This window comes from Meleagris gallopavo, chromosome 5 (genome assembly GCF_000146605.3).
Source record: "Meleagris gallopavo isolate NT-WF06-2002-E0010 breed Aviagen turkey brand Nicholas breeding stock chromosome 5, Turkey_5.1, whole genome shotgun sequence".
Classification (NCBI taxonomy): domain Eukaryota; kingdom Metazoa; phylum Chordata; class Aves; order Galliformes; family Phasianidae; genus Meleagris; species Meleagris gallopavo.
In genome coordinates this window covers 55,169,984-55,186,426 of record NC_015015.2, presented here as the reverse complement: position 1 = coordinate 55,186,426, position 16,443 = coordinate 55,169,984, and the positions used below count along the sequence as shown (strand labels likewise).

The following is a 16,443-nucleotide window of genomic DNA, read 5'->3' as shown; positions in this document are numbered from 1 at the left end:
ACTGTCAAAAACTGAGGGCCTGTTCTTTTCAGGTGTAGAAAATGATAGTGCTTATGGGGAGAGAGAGAAGAGAAACTAATATCTGTGCATGCAGTGTGGGTGGGAAACCTGGGAAGCGTTAGTCTTGGAAGATTAAAGGAAGACACCAGCTTTATTGCCCATGTGTGATTTGTCAGCTCAGCTCTGCCTGCAGAGGCATCGTATTGCAGGGGAGGAGGTAAAAGCCCGTGCCTTCATGGATGTGGAGCAATCAGTTGTCAGGTTCTTGTTTCTGGGGCTTCGTTAGGCAAAGCAGATGCAGTGTGTCCTCAACAAAGCAGAGATTTATGTGATTATTGCCTATTATTGTAGAGGCTCGTTAATTATTCCCAATGCCAGAAACATCTTCAAACTGCAGTTTGTTTTTAATCTGTGGGAGGGTAAAAGTTGGAATGATGCTGTATGTAGTGTAAAGAGATGGCTTATCTGCCATAAATCTTTGGCTCCACCATCTGCCATTGCTTTAAATCCCTGTTTTCCCCACTGGCTCACCTAACTTAAGAGAATCAATCTCTTGAGTAGTTAAATCAGTTGCCAAGCACAGTAACTAAGAGGCCAGAATGAGATTCTGTGATAAAACGTTCTCAATTACTTAATATATGATGACTAATGATTGAGGTTCCTACATGAAACTAAGATAGATGGAGGTGAAATAATCACAATTTAAATATAGGAGAATCAATACATAAGTTGTTATTTCCATCTGCTGGACAAGACATTGAGGCAGTATGTAACATCCATTGGGAGTGCATTCATTTACTGAGACAGGCTGCCATCCTCCTTACGTGTGTAGAGGTGAACTGGATAAGGGTTATTGCTCTGGTTTCTCAGCTAGTAGTTCAGAGAAAGCTGCCTGCATGTGTACAATCTGTACATTAAAAGACCTTCTTGCCGTTGCAGTCTGTGTGGTCTGTGTTTTCCCAACAATACAGTGTTATTAAGTTCTGTGTTTTTCAGGGAATGGTGAATCTGCTCTAGCTTGTTAGGTATGAAAACTGATAACCTGCCTTCTCATTTTATTAAATGCAAATGTGAACGCGTCCTTCAGTAATACTGACTTTGAAGAGATTATATTTTTCTTTGGATTTCTCTCTGTTATCTTTGCCCTGGAAATACATCAAGTGTTTAGTTATAATCTGGCATTTGATCTGGATTGCTATTTTATCTGTTGTCTTGCTGTTTTTCGTAGCTTTAAATTCATACTTTGTGAAAGAATCAGCTGGTTCCAGTGCAGATTTCCCATGTTAACTGTTTTTAAATTGCTTCTTTAGCTCAGATAAGAGGTGGCTGTTCACTTCACCAGTTCGATCTTCACTCCTGCTGCTGGCTTAAAGCCTATTCATTATTTTTCTACCGTCTGCATTAGATAATGTGATCAATTATTGCAGATAATGTTTGCTCCAAGGAGCCCCTATAGCTGCTTCCTAGTCCACCCAGCTGACTTCATTCAGTGTCCTTGAGGATTCCTCTGGATAGCATCCAGATGTTCCAAATGTGTGGTGAAATTCAATCTGAGACCATGCGATTTCAATATTTAACTTGATATTTAATGAACACGAAAGGCATAAATTACACGTTACTACATTTATTTTCTATGTTCTCTAACCAGTGCCATTAGGTGGTTGGTCAGTAGTGCAAAATCAGGCCGGTAGGGCTGCAAGTGGGAGCAGTGCAGGCAACTTGTGCACTACTTGGAATGCTTTTAGGCAGCAGCTTTTGGAAAGCAGTGATGTGGTTTTTTGGCAGAGGGCACGGAGAAGGGAATCTTCTGTTCTTATCTGCAGCAGACACACTTAGTCATTGATTGTGTGATTCAGAACGCTTTAATTCTTACGCCAGAGTCATCAAAGCTCAAACTTCTGCAAATCTTGGTCTGTAGTTGAATATGTATTTGTGTAATGTGCCAAATGAGCTTGAAAGCCTTTGTAATGTGAGCGGGTGACAGACTGAGCTTCGTATCGGGTTGTGTGGATGAAATCGTTGCCCTCCAAAGCGTTCAGTTCCTCAGTGGTGTGTGAGGAGGTGAGTACCAAAGCCATTGAACTTGGAGCAGTATCTATTTTGTTTGTTTGTTTTTGCAAGATCAGAGCTGCAGCATAAGCATGGTGAGGTGGGGACACAGTCGAGTCTTGCTGGCACCCTACAGTGCACGTGTTGAGCCGTGGTGTAGGAAGGGCTGGGAGATGTGGTTGGGTGGGGTTATGTTGCTTTTTCCCCATTATCTGCTTATCAGTGAACTTGGAGTCTTATGGATGAGGGCATGATTTAACTCTGAAACTCTGAGTCAAATGCTGCTACTAAAACTGACAGTAGCTGTGGGGTGACTTCACTGCAGGCTTCCAGTACCTAAAGGGAGCCTACAGACAGGAGGGGAGTCAACTCTTTGAAAGGGGAGATAACTGCAGGACAAGGGGAAATGGTTTGAAGTTGAGGGAGGGGAGATTTAGGTTGGATGTCAGGGGGAAGTTGTTTGCTGTGAGGTGCTGGAACAGCTGCCCAGAGAGGCTGTGGATGCCCCGTCCATCCCTGGAGGTGTTCAAGGCCAGGTTGGATGGGGCCCTGGGCAGCCTGGGCTGCTCTGAAATGTGGAGGTTGGTGGCCCTGCCTGTGGTGGGGGGTTGGAGCTTCATCATCCTTGAGATCCCTTCCAACCCAAGCCATTCTATGATTCTATGAAATATTCAGATGTGTGAATTCTTAAATATGAAAGAATTTTTGTCACTGATCATCTTCATTCTGGGCAGTCAGACAGCAAGTACTGAAGCACTTGCTGTTCTATAGCCCAAATCCTATGCCATGCCTTTTTTATTTACACTGTAGGCCTCTGGAGTGTATTGTAGTTGAATATCTTTTACTCAGCACTTGTTTCCATTCAGTGTAAAAAAATCCAGTATATCTAGCTGCTGTTTCCCACAGAAATAGTGAGGTATTCCATAACCTGGCTACTGCAGCTTCAATTCTGTGCTGTACCTTTTTATGTATTTAATGTTTTATTATTTCCAACCCTGGAGGGTTGAGATGTTATCTGAGCATAGGGTCAGGATGACTTGAGCTTTATCACTGAGCGTACACATGGAGAAGTGTGTTTATACAGGACACAATTCTGCCTCTCTTATTTCTAAGGACGGCTGCGTGTTGTGTTTGGGGAGGGAGGGACGTGGGTCTTATCAGTGGTAAAACCATGCTGTGCGAACTGCGTGAGACATTTGATGAGACATTCTCTTATCTAATGTAACATAGGAATATAAAGCAAGTTGCCTGTAAAGCTTGCTTTAAATTTTAATAAATTGTGGAAGAGATAAGTGAATGCACCCAGCACAGCCTACTGAAACCAGATGCCACTGTTACTTCTTTTAAAACGAATCTTTCCAGTTTCAGTGTTTAAGCTAGGATGTTGTATGTAAATTTTATGGGGGCATAAATTTTCCTTCCTTCTCATCTGAATCAATTTTTACTGGAAAATGATAGAAAATGTGGATTTGAGAACACAATGAAAATAACAGGAACTGAGACCAATAGAGGCTACTAATCCTCTAATTACTTTCTGTGAATACTGGGAGTTGTGCTGCAGAACGTCCTTCAGTACAATCTCCAGTAATCTCAATTTATTCCTTTCCAAAGCTACAGAGGGAGGGATTTTGCTGCCAGCTCAGAATAGTAATAGACTGTGGTGGTCTTTATCTGACAGCAGTGAAACAGATGTGGCAACTCTGCTAAACATCTGTCTTCAGGCTTGATTTTTTTTTTTCCTGGGTGCTGATTGCCCTCTGATTACCCGTTGACATCCCAGGTTATGAAATGGAGCTGCAAGCTCAGGTCAGTGCAGTTGATGTGCTTTGGTGGGTTGGGTGTGTGTCATTGGAGTGCTAGGTTGGCTGTGTTGGACTGACCTGTACAAGTCCTTTGGTTCTGCTCTGATATCAAAGCTGTTCCTTGGAAAACATTCCCCGTGTTTTGGCTCAAGTGCTCTCAGACGGCTCTTTTGTACTTCTTTGCTCTCTAGCTCACTGTTGATACTTGAATTGTTCCCTGCTTTGTATTTCATGCTGAAGCTGGTAAATAGGCCAAGGTATGCAAGCTTTTTAACTGGCTTTCAGCTGAACCTCCCTGTACGAGCATTGAATCTATTCTGTGAATCCGTTGGCCTGTAGAACTCTTGGAGTGACAGCCAGCGACTAAACATTGATAAATGAATCCCAAATTTGGTTGTTCACACCTCCTCACGGCTCGGGTGGATGGCTGAGGATGCACTGAGCACCCATCACTTTCTGACCATTCTCAGTGCTGCTCCATACTACCATTGTAACATCTGTGTGCAGTGAGGGGCTTGCTTTCTTTCCTGGGATAACTTTTATCAATACAAAGTCTCAGGCCCAGGGCCAACCAGACTTGTCCTTTTTGTCCGTATCCACTACTGAAGGCTCTTATAGCCAGCTACAGTTTGATATGAGCTTGGCAGCTGCATAAATAGTAAGGAAAGCTCCTTGCTTCCCACTTGTTAGGGGGTTGGTTTTGCATCTCCCGTGCAGCAGCATCAGGCCTGTGTTTTCCCTGCTCTTCTAGTGTGTTAACTTTATGGCTTCAGTCACATCAGTAGCTTAGGCAAGCAGTGTAAGCGTGTGGGTTTTTTAAATATACGGAGTTGCATATGAGGAACTCAAGTTCTGAACTTTACACAGGAAGAGGCTCCGTAATACGTATAACTGTAAAGGCTAGGATTACTTTTTCTTACTGTAAGATCATAGGGATTTAAAAAAAAAACAAAGCGGACGTTTCCTGCATACGAAATGCACGTTGTTAACTTCTACTTAGGATCTGAACATGCACCAAGAGCCTGCTGGTCAGAGCCTCCTCCTTCATCCCAGCTGGAGGCAGATCCTGTGGGCATGCTCCTTCTGTGCTTTCCCTCACAATGCTCAAGCTGTAGTGTGAAGTTTAGGAAGCAACTTCTGTCCCTTGTTGGGCTCTATAAAACCTAACTGCTTTCCATAAGCGTTCAATGGCTTTTTGGCAAGAGTTAACTTTTCTTTTTCCTGAGAGATTTCCGTGCAGCTGCTTAACAGGTCTGTTAAGGTAACTGTCTGGAGAGCCTTTGGCTGTCTTAATGTAAAATTGATTTGTGTCAGATTGAATTTATGGCTTGTGGAAGCTACAGAATGATATGCTGCTTCTCATCTTGCTATTATGTGCTCTCCTTTGGCAGGCAGGCTTAGATCGGTGCTCATGGGTGCTTTGATTCACAGAAGCATTCACTGCTGATGTGCTAAGTGTACAAATCTTTCAGTCTGTGTATTGATAGAAGCCCTTGAGGGGACTCTATCACTATTTTTTGTGGTTTTTAGTTAAAGATTCTAATTTCTGACTGTTTTGTGTGCTTGGCGTATCCAAATACATAAGTGTAGCCAAGCATCTGCTGCTTTTGTTCCTGATGTATAGAAATGGATTGTAAACTGCTGGCACCAGAATGTTCAGTTACAAACACTGTTGCATCCTTCTCTAATTACAGACACTTCTGTGGGTGTATCAAGAGTGTTGGGGGATGTGCTCCAGCTGCTGTAGCAAAATCATATTTGGGCCTTCCTCCATGCCTGTATGCGTTCTCCTTTAAGGCAGTGACGTGACTGCGTGGTAGGCTGAAGCTGAAATGGGAACAGACGTGTGATCCAAAAAACTATCTTACCCACTCCTCAAAACTGGAAGAAAGATGCAGGTATATGCGAATCTGACCTGTGATATGGCAGGTGGATCTCCAAAAAGAATCATACGATCATCTAGGTTGCAGCAGACTTCCAAGATCACAAAGTTCAACCGTCAGCTTCACCTACTGAGTCCTGTCACCAAGCCATGTCTCATATACCCTGTAGTGAGCAGTTAAGGTAATGAAAAGGCAGCGTGATAGAATAAATGAGAAATTGTGAGATGGCTATTTCTAAGTGTGAATAATTACTGTTGACTACCAGTGTAAGAACTTGAAGTTTAAAGGAGCGTGCATACATGTCCTAGAAGTCAGAGACCAGTTTTTGGAACCCAGGTGAGGTATATCCCATTGACAAAAGTCAGTACAGGGCAGTGATAACGTGTGCCTTTTCCTGGGCTTTCAAAGCAGGTGTGATGTCCTCAGAGCAGAATATGGTAAGCAGCTCTGAAGAAGTTGCAGTAGACAGTGTAGGAGCAATGTGCAGGCAGGAATTTGCTGAAAGGAGCATTCTGGAGTTTGGTGTGAGTGATGATGCTGAGTGGGTGATGTATCTGGCACTGCTGCACCTTATTGTGTGTGCATCTGAGCTGCCTGCAGCTCTCCTCTGCTATGGGGGAGGGGAAATGGAGCAGGCTGACTAAGGGAGGAGTGTTTACAGACTTGATTTCAAAGATGTGTGAAAGATCACTGCAATGTAGTATTACTTAATGTATGCTTAAAGGAAAATGGAAGGGGAAAATACAGGTCTATAAGGGGTAGAAAAAGCCAGAAGGCCAGATGGAAAGAAAATGCTTCCCAGGTTAGGCAGGTAAAGTGTTGATTCATAACACTCAGAAGAAATTTGTGACGTTCAAAGAGGACCTGAGGCACTACACAGTATAGCTGCATCTGTCAGTATAAAACTGCACCTTCTTCAAGCTGCTCCTAATACACTGGAATACAAAGCATTAGGCCTTGCACAGCTTTACCAGACGTGCTCAGGAGTCCTAGGTGTCAGGGTAGGACTTGGGTCTGCAGTAATGATGATTTTGGCCATCTGGAGTCAGTCCATGCAATTGAGAATGCGTTGCTAAGGCACTGATCAATGCTTGCTTTCGTAGGAATAGCCTATCCTGCAGTATTGCCTGGAATAACCGCATGCACAGAGGTGTTGGGCTCTGTGTGATCAGCTGTCTGTCAACACTCACCTTCCTTTACAATAAACTTACCTGGAGATGCTCTTAGATCACTGCCTCCTTGCTTGTTGCATTACCCAAATTAGAGAACTACTCCAATGGGATATTTCGTGCCCCTCCTGGAGAAAGGGCAGTCTGCAGTGTTGTCTAAAGCTTTATGCAAGCCTCAGTGCAGCAAATGGAGAAGATAATGTAAGGTCTGCCTGTTGAGCTGATAAATGGCAATTCAGCAGCAGCACAGCCCCGCGTGTGCACGTGGAGCAGATGGCTGCCATGTATACAAATGTGTTATTCCTTCTTCCCCCTCCCCCTCAAATATACAAGCTCAGCACGAAAGGGTTCATAGGAAACAAACATGAGTGCTTGGAAGCCACAAAAGCTTTTAAGTGTAAATAACCAACTAGAATTTGTTTGTTTCTAGGAGCTGAGCCCAGGCTTTCAGAGGGACTGACTTGCACTTAGGTGAATTGAGCAGAAGTGGCCTCAAGTTGCACAGAGATTGATTCGCTCCGAGTGAGATTGCAAACAGTGCCACGCATACAGAGGTTTAAACTGTTTCTTTAACTGGCAAAAATCCCACTTTGGGTTGTTTATGGCTGTTAATGCTCAGATCAGCAAATAAACACAACTGTCTGAAACTGGTATGGAATTTGATGTTTTTACAGTTCCATTTGGTGCGGTGCTTTTCAGAAAGCAGCTTTTTCTTCACCTGCATTTGCTGACTGTCTTTAACCACTTCGTGACACTCAAGCGTCTGAGACTGATGTTGATTAGAGAGGAGGTGTTGGTATTCAGAAGTGGCCATAGATATTGCAGTTGTAATTCAGGCTCTTATTGCCAAGGAAAGGGGAGCGCTGAAAGCTGGGTTTGTGTGGAGCTGTGCAGGGAGCAGATGCAGGCACGGGGAGATTTCCATGATAATGTCTCTTATTTTCTCCGAAAGAGGCTGGGGGACAATTACATATAATAGCTGTATCAGTAGCTAGAGGTCAGTGTAAATTTCCAGAGTTATTGAAATACAGCGCTACAGAAGCAGTAATTCTGGGCAATTACTGGTGGCTTTACATTGAGGCTGAATAACACTGCAGACAGTCTTTAGTTAACGTTACATGAATTGAAAACTGGTCTAATTTGCCGGGGAACTTCTCAAGTAGGCAGAATATCAGTGTCATGATTAGGGGCCCTTGGTGTGGTTTCTACATGATAACCCAATGGTTGTTGGCTCTGACAGTCTAGAAATCCAGTGGAAGCGTGCTGGATTCTTCCCTTTAAAACAGATTCTTCTTTGCTGGCTAAAGCGTCTTTAAGAACTTTTGTCTGATGTCCCTGAGTGTTTGTGTTCTTTTCTGAAAGAAATTGAAGGCTGGCAGCCAAGGAAGAAAGCGTTTAACTCATGAAGGCACTGCTGTCATTAATTTCACACGCGTCAGTGTGGTGTCGGTCAGCTTGACTACCAACAAAGGAAACTAAAGTGTTCCCATAAATCATTTTATTGTCCTAATCCAACCTAATTAACTCAACTAGGATTCCTGTTCTAATGGAACAGCCCTTCCTGCAAGACAGCTGCCTCTTTTCTTAATGGATTTGAGCTTCCCTTCTGCTGTGGTGCAGGAGAGTTGGTAACCATAACGCTGTGCCTTTCGTCTGATCTTTGGGGAGCTGGTAAGTGAAGCTTCAGTTTCCAAAGCAGAGCTCACGTATTATTCTTCTTCCTGAAAACACTATCAGCAGAGCAAAAAAGAGCAGCAAAACATCCATTTCTGGCAGTGGATTGGACTGCTGCTTGTAAGTAACAGCCTAATGGCTGTGAGAATGTCAGGATCTGCTGCTCCACTTGATTCATGGACACACTCCTGACACAGAAGGTTTGACCCCGTTGCATGGCAGTGTTAACTTAATGCTGGGTGTTTCAGACCTGTTCTTCAACTGCTGGGCTGAAGGTGCCTGTAGAAAATGAGCACCTTCATCATGTTGGTGCTGGGAAGGGCTGTGGCACATCAGCAGGTGCTCCTAGATAAGGAACATCTGCTTGATGGTGAGTGAGAAACCCATGTAATTTTTCCCCTCTAGGGGAATATTGCTAGGAGATCTGCATTTCACCTTGGGGGAAAAATACACCTGTACTTTGCAAGCCTTTCTTTGGGGCTCATCCTTAGTCCAGGGTATTTACTATACCTGCAGTGTCCTGTTGGTCCATAAAGGCATTTCTGGAGTGGTGTTGACATCAGTCTGTCGTTGCACAACAGGAACTGGTTAAAGCTTGTTTTCAGACGTGCTGCCCTCTGCTAATTGCTGGGATGGAGGCTGTGTGCCCCATCTGTGGTTAGGGTAGGAGTTGACACTTGCAGTGTTGTCTCGCTCCTGAGTAATGCTGTATGCCTGCAGATGAGGAGGTGGTGTGCATGGCTACTGCTAATTGGGCATAAGTATTGTTTGCTGAAGGTGTTTTATTGGTGTTATCCCTCCTTATTCTCTATTTTGCTAGCAAAAGGAGAGTTCTGCTACTGCTTTTTTAACAAAAAATTTGTGTGTTGTTATTCCCCTTACCTGCTGGGTGTTTTTCTGTGTAGGCTGAGGGCATTTGGCTTTCCCAGTTCTCAAAATGGTGATCTGGGGATCTGGAGGGATAGCAATGCATTCGGGTGGGCTGAGATGTTTTGGGTGGGCTGAGCTACTGCACTGCTGCTGGGGAAGCACTGTTTGGTGTTGGTTCCTCTGACATCAGGCACCTCAGTAAGCCGAGGCCTTTATGCAGAGTGCTGTGATGAAGTCTTGCTCTCCAACTGGAGAGAAAGAAGCAAGGATGGAAACTGTGGATAAGGAAGTGGGGAAAAACCAAGGCCAAGCATAATTTTGGCTCATGGGAGAGAAATAACAGAAAGATTGAGAAGCTGCTGTGAAGTAATTTGCAAAGTTCTGATTTTGGTCATGTTAAGAGCGAGGGTGGGATAGTGAGGTTCCCAATATGCACCTCTCCAGTCTCTGTTACTATATGGCAGTTTTTATGTCCTTAAATTACTGGAATGCAAATTTTGAGGCTGTGGGAGCACTGCACAAGTGAGCTAACTGCAGGCCTTGCTTTTAGCAATGGAGAGGAGGTTTTCTCTTAAGATGAGCTGCTTCAGCATGCAGGAGCATGGAGCAAATGTGTGCTGTCCTGCAGCTGAAGTCTCGTGGCGGTGAGCAACTTATGGCAAATATGAACTCCAGCTTAGAGAGGCGCTGGGGAAGCCTTCATGCCAACTGGAATATGGCACCCCAATCTTCCTTTCATTTGGACTTAAAATCCCTCAGTCCCAGTGTGGGCATGGAGCTGCTGGCAGTGGGATTGTCATGGAAGATGTCCTGCTCTGATTACTTCTTACTTTCTTCTTCCATAGAGTTTTTGTCCCCACTCTATCTCCTGAAGGCTTTACTTGAATGCAGCAGCTTGAGACAGCTGGCCATACTGACCCAGTTGTGTAGGCAGCAGGATGAATCTAGCCTGCATCTCCCCAGCAGCATTCTGGCTGGACAAGAGGTGGTATATGCAATAGCCAGCCTCGAACTGCATGTTTCTGAGCTGTCTGGCAAGCTCAGGCTATGTATGTTAGAGAGGTGGAGTTTTATTCCTGCTCAACTTACTGGAACTGTGCAATTAGTGGCAGCCTAGGAGAAGTACAAGGGGGTTGGAGCAATCCATCACCAGGCTTTTGGGACTGGTAATACTGTGTTTCTATAGCTTCTTAAGCTATCGAGATCCTTCATGATTTTTTTTGCCTGTGGATGCACTCCCCTTGCAGTGCTGCTTTATTCACATATTTGCCCTACACTTGTAATTCGTTGTGCCAGTTCTTGGGTTTTGTGTAGTCCTGAAACGCTGCTACTTTTCTTCTGAACTAGAAATGGTCAATTGCTTTGAGACAAGCAATTAAAATACTTGTAAAATGTCCTTTGAATTGAAGCAACTGTTGGTGCTGAGTAGCCTGAAAGGACATGGGTTGGAACATTGCTTGTAATAGTCTCAGCTTTTTGAGCTTTTTTTGAGCAATGATTACACAAGTCCAGGAAACGAAATGTGGCTTTTTGGACTGGAAATGACTGGGTTTGAACAGAGGAAGGCAAAGAGGGGAAATAAGATGAGGAAGAAAAGAGGGGGGGAAGAAAGAATACAGATTATGTCCTACACTGATATTTCAGATGAGGTACTGACCATGGGTGACCTAAAAGGAATTATTAGCACATCTGCGCCCTACATTCTGTTGATGAGGACATGACCTTAAGTATTTCTGGAGCTTCTTACTTTCCCACTTTTCTTGTTTTGTTTTAATTGGACCTTAAAAATTGCAGACTGAGAAGAGTGTAAGCTTAGGGCATTCATCCTTGCCTAATTTCACCCTGCTGTTGATGGTCAGTACTCGTGGGCCGGCTGGAGCTTAAGGCAGGACCATCAGGTAACAGTTGAGGATGGGGCTGTCCCCCGTGATGGTTCAGCTGCCACCCAGTTTTTTACAAACAAATGAATTTTGTCTGAAAGCAATTACTTTCTGATACTTGAAATGCCTGATAAAACGTGAGTAGAAGTTGATCATTGCAGTATTATGCTTAAAATGCAAAGTGTAAGGGTCTCTTGTTGCTTTTAATGTTTCATTTTCACTCTCTAGCATTGAGACCTGCTTGGGGCATGAGATCCCATTCCTGGCATGTTGGACAGCAAAGAGGAGAAGCTCTTGCTGCACGCTTTGCTCCTGGCGGGTCACAAAGTGGTGGTGACTTCATTTGCATTGCATCTAGAGATGCTGTTAGCTCTTGCAACACACTGTGCGTCAGCATAATGGTTATTACCAAACAGCCTGCCCATTGAACACAAGAAATTTTGAATCTGTTAGCGCACCACCAGTCACCAAATGTGTTTACCTCACTTTTCAGCAGCCATTATCCCTGCTGGAAGAAAAACAGGGGAACTAGGCACCATGGCTTGAAGTCACAGAACCTCTCAAGTGTGAAAAGCTTGCTTGCAGACAAACGATTGGGAGGGACTAGTGAGGTCATCTTGCCCAATCCTTTGCCTCCAGGTATTATCACCTAAGCCTAAAGCTTTAGCAGGTGTTGAAGCTGCTGAGAGCTTTCAGCAGAGGCATGTTGTAAAGCAGTCTCTAAACTGTTGCTGCAGACACTGGGTTGCAAAAAAAAAATAAATACTTCTGCCAGTGTTTTCTCGTGTATGCATCAGTAGTTCTGCTCACCCTTAGTAGGCTTTTAGTGTGCATGGCGGTGTTTTTAGGTAGCTCTAACATTCAGCAACGCTTCTGATGATTTGTTTAGCACTTGGAGCATTAGGAACTTCTGGGCTTCTGTGAGAGATGACAGACAGAAGAGCAGAATACACGTAGCTGCTCGGCTTACCCACCCCAGCTGTGATTTTGTAGGTGAAGAGCCCCACAAGGGAATGAAGCTGTTGAGACTAGAAAAGGAACCCCTTCAGCAGGAATCTGGAGAAAGCTTTAATTTACTTATTAATTCAGTCCTTAAGTATCTGCAAGTGTTTCTGAGTAGTAAGTCATTACCTTTTTCCTAATTACGTGCCATTGTATGAACTTGATATTTACATGTAGTCCCCTGTTAGCCAATAGGCACAGTTTCTCAGTGGGTTCTCCTCTGTCCTGAAGCTTTTATTGATGCATTTACATTGTACACAGAGTGCAATTATGCTTTGACATTGCATAATAAGTATTAATCCAAAGCTTGAGAACCGATCATTAGTGCCACAGAAATGCTGTATGAGTCTCAGAGGTTCCAAAAAAAATTGCTATGTCCCACCCCTTCTTACAGCTCTCCACTGGGACAACTGTGCTCTTATTTTAGATGGGAAATGGGTTTCTTACTGTTTGTTTTGTTGTTTGTGGGTGACTTTTTCAGAGCTGTGAGCACTCCTATGTTGGAGTGATGTCTCCATTCTGTCCTGGAAGTTGTTGTTGCACTGGTACAGCTTTTCTGTACAGATATAAACCTGGGAAGGCTTAACCAGAATTCAGACTTAGCCAGATCTTATCATATAGAATGGCCTGGATTGAAAAGGACCACAATGATCATCTAGTTTCAACCTCCCTGCTATGTGCAGCAGGAGGTGTCCTCTTGTAGTCTTGTTTTAAATGCTGAAGTACTGCTTGGTCTTTGCTGCATTCGTATCTGTAGAGATCAGTTTCCTTTGGCAGGGAGTGAGAAACACTAGAGTGAGGAAAAACATGTTGAAAGTGCACGCTCTTCCTCGTGATTTATGTAAGTGCTAAGTCTGCTTAATTGTAGTGGCACTCCTACCTCCAAAATCCTGGCATTTTTAATTGGGAATTGATCTAATTGTATGCTTGCTTAAAAAAGAAGACAAAACTATGGAACCCTAAAAGCCCAGTCTTTGGAGCTGGGTTCCTCTGAAGCCTGGGAACTTGGAATAATTTGAGTTAAAAACATATGCTTGGAGTCTGGACAATGAAAATGGTAGGTATGGGTACTTCAAAACCAGAAGCAAATGAGAGCAGCTTGTGATTTTCTACTATAATGAGAAGTCCTGCATTTATTTACCAAGCCTCATATTAAAATTATGATCATGATCAAAGGTTTTTATATAGCAAAATGAATTTGATTATGATATTTATGTAGAAACTGTATATAATTTATTTTCTTTTTTAATTCAACAGGCTATCAGCTGTAAAGGTCAGCACAGTATCTCTTACACTTTATCCAGAAATCAGACGGTTGTAGTGGAGTACACACATGATAAAGATACAGACATGTTTCAGGTAAGGCTGTATGCAACTCATTCCTTTTAATTTCTTTAAAGCAATACATGAAACCATAGTTCTGCTTTATATTCTTCAGGGCATCTTGTCTGTGGTGTGGAATTCTTGTTCAGTTGTCCTAATATGTTCTTCTCAGACCGCTGCCAGCATCTGTTAATATCTGTACTGCTTCTCTGCTGTCACTGCACTTGGCTTTTTCTGCAAGGGCAGTGTGGTGATAGTACAGATATTAGCAGAAAGGAATGAGTAGTCCATTTGAATTCATGAATAAGCAGAAATTATGTACCCTCCTGCCTGTGCCAGCTTCCAGCTCATTGAATAACTGCAGTAAAATGAAGTGGATGAGAGCAGAACGTGGGATGAGAAAGAAGGAAAGGGACCTGTGCTGAGTTTTCTCTAAGCTATGTACCTTGATATCCAGTCTGTTTTCACTTACCCACATATGCGTGTTTGTTTTCCTCCTTCATCTGATATTCTGGTAACCTAAGCTAGCTATTGTGTGTGATGCTTATTTCAGTGGAAACTTCAAGCTTGGAGGAAAAACAAAGATGCACAACCTTTTCCAATCTAGACTAATTGGGTCTGTCTTGTCAGCAACCTCTGTAATTAGAGCATCTTATCATGAATTGTTATCCCTGCTCATTCAAATTCAGAAGGGTCAGCAACCGAATGCTGTTGACAGAAGAGGAAACGTCTCTTTCAAGATGAAAAGGTTTTTACCTTGTGGGGCTTCTGTTCTTTACTCTGTGTAATGTTTTCCCAGTATTTCTTGGGAACGGTTCAGTCCAAAGAGAGTGAGAAGAAACAGTGTTGTCCACGTGCTGCTGCATGATTAAAAAATGGTCACTTGGGGTGAACTGAAGAACTTTGGTAAAAGGAAAACGTAACCCATGCTTTTGAATTCCTGGTTGATATTTATCTCTGCGTGGTGGCTTCTGTGCTTTGAGTAGCTGCAGTAAAGTGTTTGTACATTTCAGTAATTGTGAAAAGCCATTTAAGAAAGCTGGAGGTTTTTCTACTTCTTGTGTACAGTAACACAAATAAAAGAATTCTTTGTGCTAGTGAAGAGTAGCAGAACAGCTGCTTTTTTGGTTGCATTGCATAGATAACTCTTTCCTTGTATAATAATATAGTGGTAGTTGCAGCTTTTACTTTAGGGAAGGATGTCAGTAAAGAATTAGCTGGAGGGATCAGCTGTCACTAATGAAATCTAGCAGCCTGAAGTAAAGCCATGCTCTACAGACTGCTGTACAGGTGATGCCTGTCTAAGGCAGTAGGGTAAGGAAGCTAATTAAAGGTACTTCAAACCTAAACCAGGATTTTACCTTGAGAGGAACTCTCTACACTCACGTCAGTGTGGAGCAGCCTAGCTAACGTAGCAGCTTCCCCTGGCACCCGTTGGGATCCACTGATGCTCAGCAGAGCAGGAACTTGCATGGAGTAACACAGTGAGACAGCTTGAACTGACCCAGAGACCTACTGCACCAGCTGGCACTGCAGTGCACATCTTACTGCCGTGCTGCAAGCCTGGATCAGCTCTCAGATGCCGAGTGAAATGTCACAAAAGCTCTCATTTTTGCTTCTCTACTCATTCACCTCTGAGACGCTGCCTGTGGTTCGTGCCATCGTCTGTGTCATACCTTTGTAGTTACACGACTGGTTTGACCTGTTACAAGCCAACCCATCCCATCTTATTAACAGAACGTTCTGAGATGAGTCTCGTGTTTGTAGAGCATCCCAGTCCTCCTGGTGCCCCCTCAAACAGCTCACGTGTCAGGCTTACAACTTCTGTGTTGTTCAAATTTGTCTTTTCAGCTCAGCCGTGATGTGAAGGCTGTCGTGCTGTGACTTGATCTCAGCTTTACCTTGAGTGCTGCATGCTGGTTCATGTTTCCTCTGCCTGTAGCCTCCTTCAGTGTGCTACAGATATGGGCCTGAAGGGTCTGATAAGCATGTAATGGGGAAGGAAATGGTCTGGTAGATTGTGACAGTATTTTGCTGCTTGAGGCATGCTCAGACAGCAGCTGAAGAGGCTTCAGTTAAGTTGGGCAAGCCACTGGGCTTTAATTATTCTCAAGATTTAGGCTGTGGGCTGTCAGAGTAGCTACTGGAAGGCAGTTTTATGCTGCTCAGTCACACACAGTGGCAAATTCCTGGTTGTCTGTATTGATCTGCAGCATAAAACTTCACTACTGATCGGTCGTTGCTTGAGTAGACAATTCTTTGAGTTTGCTGCTTTCTTCTGAAGTTTGTTTTCCTGACTTCTCTAGAACAGTGGTAAGGATACAGAATCTGGAAAGGGAAGGATAATGCAAGATGGAGGATTGTCTTGAGGCTTGGGGCCTCTCCTCAGACTCCTGATGACATGTGCTATCAGGCAAACCATGCAATTTCTTGATACTTTCAATGACATTAAAATTTCCATCAATTCCTGTGTATAACCTATTAGTTATCTAGTTTATAACACCATGCCCCATATGCACACATATTCCAGCCCCTGTTCCCTGTGCACTGCACACTGTGTTAGCCATGCAGATTACATTTCTATTTATTATTCTGTTGTGTGTTTTTTTTTCCTTGATGTAATTGTCTAGTGAATTTTGAGCACAAATGCTACTGTGGAGCTTTGTATTAGTGACACCTAGACGAAGTGTATTCATTTGGTTAAAAGGATAGATGTGCTAACGTTTCATTTTCTGTTTCCCAAAGACAGGTTGTTCCTTTCATCACCTATGTGTTGCAAAAAAAAAAAAAA

The 16,443-nt window shown here is 43.4% G+C and overlaps 1 protein-coding gene across 1 annotated transcript in view; it reads left to right on the top strand.

The window, feature by feature from the left end:
* PELI2 (pellino E3 ubiquitin protein ligase family member 2) overlaps positions 1-16,443 on the top strand; it is a 47,235-nt gene that overhangs the window by 23,169 nt on the left and 7,623 nt on the right. The window contains exon 3 of the mRNA XM_031553797.1: positions 13,587-13,688. Within this exon, the coding sequence (XP_031409657.1) occupies positions 13,587-13,688 (102 nt within the window). The remainder of the gene's footprint in view (positions 1-13,586; positions 13,689-16,443) is intronic.